This window comes from Malus sylvestris, chromosome 8 (assembly GCF_916048215.2).
Source record: "Malus sylvestris chromosome 8, drMalSylv7.2, whole genome shotgun sequence".
Classification (NCBI taxonomy): domain Eukaryota; kingdom Viridiplantae; phylum Streptophyta; class Magnoliopsida; order Rosales; family Rosaceae; genus Malus; species Malus sylvestris.
Window position 1 is genome coordinate 9392570 of NC_062267.1, and position 6497 is coordinate 9399066.

At 41.4% G+C, this 6497-nt stretch overlaps 1 protein-coding gene across 1 annotated transcript; it reads right to left on the reverse strand.

Moving 5' to 3' along the window:
• Positions 1-94: 94 nt before the first annotated feature.
• On the reverse strand, positions 95-4693 carry LOC126631670 (protein unc-13 homolog). The gene is made up of 5 exons (XM_050301790.1): positions 4054-4693; positions 2815-3681; positions 1967-2422; positions 1590-1779; positions 95-1500 (listed from the first exon to the last, which is right to left on the reverse strand). Exons 1-5 carry the CDS (start codon positions 4654-4656, stop codon positions 566-568), a joined length of 3051 nt encoding a protein of 1016 aa, XP_050157747.1. The 5' UTR covers positions 4657-4693; the 3' UTR covers positions 95-565.
• Between the last annotated feature and the right edge of the window lie 1804 nt (positions 4694-6497).

Below are 6497 nucleotides of genomic sequence, written 5' to 3' on the forward strand. Positions count from 1 at the left end.
TTCATACAAAAGAAAAGGAAAAAGCCGGAAGAGTGCAGAGTGCGAAAATCACTTCCCTCTGCACATCGCATCCGGCTGAAAAGGAAACAATTGCTTTAGCGAATTAGGGATCCATAAATTGCAATCAACAGCCTCACTTATATCACATTCTGATCAATTATACGATCAGCAAAACCATGTTATTCTCTATACCAACAAAAAACCCAACAAATGGCTGACAAAATATAACATCGAACATTTCGAGAGTAAGAAAAAATGCTGTGCAGTAGAACATTTAAAAGAATAAGAATAACACCAATAGGATTATATAAGCCTCTAAACGAAGAAAATGAATGAAACGACAGAATAATCGACCTCCAGAAGTTTGCGTCCTTCTAAACTCGTCTTCGTGTCTTGGCAAACTGCTGGATTTATGCCACTCATCTCAAGAATTTACTATACAAAACCACTGCCACTCCTTAGGGCAAATGCGACATCTCAGCACGGTCTGAGAACGTTCAGCAAGACAATGCCCGCCAAAAGTCCACCCCACGGTTATCTTTCCATGTAGCATCCTCGCGTTAACTTACAGTTTCTTGGGCAGATTATAAGTCTTCTTAAGAAACTTGGTAGCAGCTTCATCATTTCTGTAGCACAACACCCGGAGGAGCGTGTTTGGTTCAGTTGGGTTCCACTGCCCGGAAGTTGGGGGCAACGGGAGTCTGGACCTGGCGGACGAGCCATATGACTCCAAGGTCACACGTCTAAACCGTTCAACAAGACTCTCAGTATCGGTTTTGAAAAGAGGAAGCACACCTCTCACTGTTGTTGAAAACTTGTCTATTAATTCAGAAGGCAAGCCATCCCCATTGGCCCAGAATAGATCTTTGAGGGCTTTGAAATCATCCTCTATTATTTGGGAATCCTGCCGAGAGAATGCACGAGAGGGGCCTCCAGCAAGCAAAACCAGTAAGAATCCATCAAATGACGCTCTCATTATGTCAGTAATAATCCGCGTTCGAACTCTTTCGTGCACAGTGTTAGATATGATGAGTAAATTCTTCTCCAGCTCGTCAAGAAAAGCGTCTATCCTACAAGAGGATGGTTCCCCAACGTACAAACCATCCCACAGAACATGACTTAAGTCATGGAAGATCATTTTATAAGCCACTGCCTCACAAAGCTGTTGGATTGCTTCCACACAAGCTGCAGGTGTGAGTTCAAACTTTTTCCCCAGTCCATTCGAGAAGTCTTCTTCATTAGCAGATTTTGAATTTCTGAGATGAGTAATAATCCGTTTCTCCAAAACCTCCAACTCACTCCGGATTCTTTGCAGTGTGTTTATACAAACACACATCTGTGGTATCCCAAAGGAGTTATCCCCATTGAGTGTTGCAACCTGAGAGTTCCTCTTCTGAGGAACTGGTGATTTTTCCTTCTTTTTGCCAAATCCTTGGAACTTTGATCCAATGTTACATCTGGTCAATGCTGGAATAGTGGGAACAAACGTATTGCGAGATCCTGCACAACAAAAATGAACAATATTGGCTACCACAAAAAGAACACACCTTAGTCCACATACACATAACTTGAGTTACAAAATTATTTACCACATCCAGATTTTGCCTTGGTTACGTAGTATTGAAGACATCTATCAAGGCCGGTCATCAAGTCCGGAAGCAATGCAGGATGCATTGGTATTGGCAGCTGAAAGAATGCTTCCAGAGTTTCATCAAAGATTCGCAAAACTTCAACAGCAGATGGAGCATATCCGTCTTCGTTTACTTGTGGGTTCCATACCTGAAACAGTGCAATGTAAATGGTTATCTTTTGGAAAGATTCACCAAAGTCGCAAGTAATGAGTAAAAGTAACGAATGAAAAAAGCCTAACATTAAAAGAAAATGCAAAGGAGTGTTCCATATATAAGGCTGAAAAACACTATCAACATTTGATTCAGACTAACAGATGAATATAGTTAGTGCACACCTCTTGTTCTAGATTCCTATCAATCCATTCTTTCAGTCTATCCACTCTTGTCTTAATCCACACTTTCACCAGATTTGCAATTGCAGTTTCAGCCTCGTAAGGAGGCATCTCACGAATTATTGCCTTGCCACCGTCATCACTATCTACGGAATCTAAAACTGCTATCAGCACAAGATCTTTCTCCAGCTTATCTGCAGCTGTCAAAACTTGTACAGCATCTGGTGTCAACTCTACTATACCCGATATGAATTGTTTAATCTCATTCGCATAGCATGCATGAAGGGTTGCCACAGCTACCCCGGCCGCAAAAGGATGCCATCTCTTCAGTATTGGACTGAACACCTCTTTCTCCTTAACTGCCAGCTCACCAACGTCCTTTGCAAGGATGGCCAGAACAGGAAGGGGTTTAGGCTGGTGTCTTGATGCTCTCCTGCTTGAGTCCGCCTTTTCCATTCTCTGCATAATAAGTAAACAAAAAAAATTCAGGTCAGGTAGAGCAATATACGGACATCAATTATCATGTATATTTTTTAATTATTGTTTTTGTTCTTTTTAGGCCTTTCACAATAACAGTATACTGTTATGTCGTATGCATGATATGCCTTAAGCACGTAATGCAGACTCTGTATAATTAGGCTTTTATTTTGGGGTACATTGACAAAGCATACAACATCATGCAAGTTGTTGGATAAGAAATCCCGCTCTAGTATTCATGCTGCATAGATGTTACTGGCTTCACACAACATCAAATGATCCCCTAAAACCAAAATGGATATGAAATTCGTTGTATTTTCCCTCTTACTTAAGGAAGGAAAGGGAGGAGCCAATGGCAGATATTGAGGACTTGCCTGAGCAAAAGCAGTGCGTAATGATGATCTGATATAAGTGTCTATCCTGCTACGAGCAACATCAACTTCATTTTTTCTCCTCCTGCGGTACTCATTCGATATATCTTCAACTAAAATCTTAGCTGCTACTACACCCAGAGAAACAATTGCCTGCATGGTGTCAATGTTACTGTTATCAAAAGTGTCATGATACGCAAGGAGTCTCTTCTCTGCCCAACCCAATATTGAAGTCAATGTCGAACTCAAGATCTTGCAGAACTCGGAATCCTTTGTTGCCTTTGCATCTTTAGCAACTTCAGCTAGCTGACTATCAGCAGCGTACAATAGGTCCAATTCTACTTGACCAGTTGCAACAAAACGGTGAAATAAAACCCAAGTAAAGCAAAGGTTATGGAGCATCTGATTCATTCCAAGGATTGACCAGGTCTTCTTAATATGCTCCATTAGCTCGTCAACTTCCTCTATTATAGATGTTTCGTCGTGAAGATCAAAGCAGGCTTCTAGAAGCCTCTCATAAAGCCGGAGATTCAATGGTAACCCATCTGCCCAATGTGATGTATCATAGAGACCATCGGATGACCTGGACGCAAGAGCAGTAACAGCATTACGAAGAACCTGCAAAGTCTCATTATTTCTACCGGTTTCAAAGGGCCTGTCCAATGCCCCGTTAATAATTTGGCGCAACCTCTGTGCAGCATTATTCGACTTGTCTAGTGGCACATGGGGATGCAAGAGGAGACCGGCCTCAAGAATTTTGAGGGTTCTTTTTTGCCATGCATCGTATTCTTGTTGGTCAGTGAAATCAGAGGACTTGAGCTGCTGTAGCAGTTCCAGTGGGACCACCACTGACTCAATTCGCCTTCCAACCTGCAATGAGTACATCAAACAAAACACTTGATTAATTACAACTCCAATGCAAACGACCCTTCAACAAGAGCTCGAAAATACCGACTATAAACCAAGCATTCGGTGCAGCATACTAGCTAGAAACGAAGATTTTGATTCATTTAGCACTGTAAATTTCATAGGATCAAACTACATTTAGCAAAGAAACCATTTTTGCAATCCAAAATTGACCAAACCACTCTCAAATTTGAGCTATAAACAATCTCATCAGAATTATCAAAAAACAAACACTACCAACTAAAAATAAATCAATACAAAATTAAACCCTTCAAAGTCAGATTAACAAAAACCACAAATGAGAAACAAACAAAAAGGTACAGAAATTGAGCTGACCTGTGAAGCAGAAATCCTAAGCAGAGCTCTCCGGACTCTGGAGTCAGTAGCCTCAGAAATCCCCATTTGGATCCTCATCAGCTCACCCACCGTCATAGCCCTTTTGGGCTTCCCGGGACCCGACCCGGCCCCGGACCCGGCCGACCCAGGACTCTTCTTGGAGCCGGAGCCCGGTGATTTGAGACCCAAAGCCTTCTTCATCTTGCTGGCAGCAGTGTAAGTGAGCGATCTCTGCAGCGCGGGCGAGCCGTTGGGAGAATTGGCGTGCTGGATTGGCGAGTCAGCGGCGGAGGGTGTGAAAGTCAAGGCCTTTCCAGTAGATGTGCGACAGGCGGCGACGAAGATCTCGTAGGCGGTGAGTCGGAGGTCCGAGTCGCTGAGTTGGGCCGAGAGCTGGCCGAGAGGAGATGGGAGATCGGTGCCCATTGTGGCAATGGGTTTGTCGGGTATGGTGAGTGGTATGGCGGTAGTTGTGGTGGCGGCAGTGGTCCCCCTCTTAGATTGGCCCAGTGAAGAGAGGTCTCTGAAGAGGTGAGCCATTGAAGAAGATACAGAGGAAGGAAGAGAGAGATGAAGTCCAAGTATTGGACTGTAGTTGTACATTATACTCCCCTCTCTCCCACAAACATACACACCAACGGTGTCCCATTTTTTTTTTCTTTTTTTTTTTTGGTTAATTGAAAATTAATATATTGTTTTATATATTTATGATTTTTTTTATCAAATATATTTATGGTGACTATTTACACCGTCCTCTTTACTTTTCACACACTTTTTTTAATTTTAACTCATCGAATCGAATGAATCAAGCAAAATCAAAGAACTTAAATTAATAGGATGTCGAAAATAAAAATAGTTGTGTTGTAGGCATAATTTACTAAACAATTATGAGGGTCAGAGAGAGAGGGAATGTGAGGCAATAGTAGAGAGAAAGAGAGATGTGTAATTGAGGGTGTGTTCTATTCCACCATATTGTGCCTTTATTTATAGTAGTAGGATATGTAAAAACCTTTCCCTAATAGGTAATCTACTCTTAATAGGAATATAAGATACATTCCTATATCTATTAGGATTTACACAATCACATTCTTATTCCAATAGGACTGCAACACTCCCCTTTGAGTGTGTAATACTCAAGTAAATGGCGCATCAGGTCTTCAGTGATGAAGCAAGTATAGTTGATGAAGTCGTCAGCACAATGAGCAAATGCAAGTCTCAAATCAACAGAAGAATGCATAAAAAATAAAACTCACAAAACCTCGCTATGGTAAAACCCAAGGTAGGGAAAAAACCCATAGTCTAAGGAGAAACCTGAGAAGTTGAATTAAGTCAAAACTATACATCTTTTGGACGCAAGTAGAATAACTCACAAGGATATGATCAGCCCAGGATGGGTGCCTCGTTAAAACCTAGTTAGGTAGCAAAAACCCAGTGGAAAAAATGCTCTTAATCGTAGGGAAAAAAAGTACATTAAGATCAAGTGAGTATACTTTTGGATACTCCCCTTGAGTTTGACATAACTTCCAAATAAGAACTACAAGCATTTGCATATGATAGTTAGGTATACCAATTCCTCGGATAAGCTTATGGAAGGTTGACTTCTGCAGTGATGTCGTGTAGAGGTTAGCAAGGTTGTCTGGGATCGGCTTGCATGACTTCAATCTCTTGATGCTTTGCTGATGTAGATGTAGACGCAATATGTCTTGGTGTTGACTTCGTTGATGTATCATGGCTTGGTCAAGTTGATACATGCTGCATAATCTTTATGGATCTTCGTTGGGACTCAACGATGGATGAAAACACAGCAAGTACTTCGAATATGCTTAACAATTACTCCTAACCATGTCTCACTTGTGGCATAGTGAAGTGAGGTGAGTCTTGGAACGATTCGAAGATTTCGCAACTAAGGTCATATCGTGGACCTCCAAGATATTGTGATATCCCTAACCGTAAAGACATAACCATTTGGGGATTTTGCCTTGTGCGTGTTTGATAAGTAACATGCGTCAACATAACAAACAAGGCAAGCATCATTTCGAGGATCATGGGGGTTGGATTCGCTAAGATGTGTTGGGATTTGCTTATGTAATACCTTCAGGGAACGTCTTTAATACTAATTCAGTGATTGCGTGTAGGCACGGTACTGCATCTTTACCAAGATCAATAGTGAAGGAGATGTCATGTCTAAATACAATGAACTAATTACAACGAAGCGTAAAGTTGAACTTTATATATGGAATTTCAGATTCCATAGCCTATTCAAGGGTTTCATTTGTATATAACATATGGACGATCATGGGTATACTCAAAGGTAACACATTCAGGTGTAGTTCGACTGGTAGACCAAAATACCGTCAGAACAATGCTTCAACTTCAGGTCAAGGCATAAACGAGTTTTCCCAAGATCCTTCATCTCAAATTCCATCTTCAGGTACGAGGCAGTT

Excerpts from the sequence above, each read along its gene's own strand:
- LOC126631670 (XM_050301790.1), bottom strand. The coding sequence starts at position 4,656 with ATGTACAACTACAGTCCAATACTTGGACTTCATCTCTCTCTTCCTTCC. Across the intron at positions 3,682-4,053 it reads TTAGGATTTCTGCTTCACAG|GTTGGAAGGCGAATTGAGTC; the intron begins GTCAGCTCAATT and ends TACTCATTGCAG. Across the intron at positions 1,780-1,966 it reads ATAGGAATCTAGAACAAGAG|GTATGGAACCCACAAGTAAA; the intron begins GTGTGCACTAAC and ends GCACTGTTTCAG.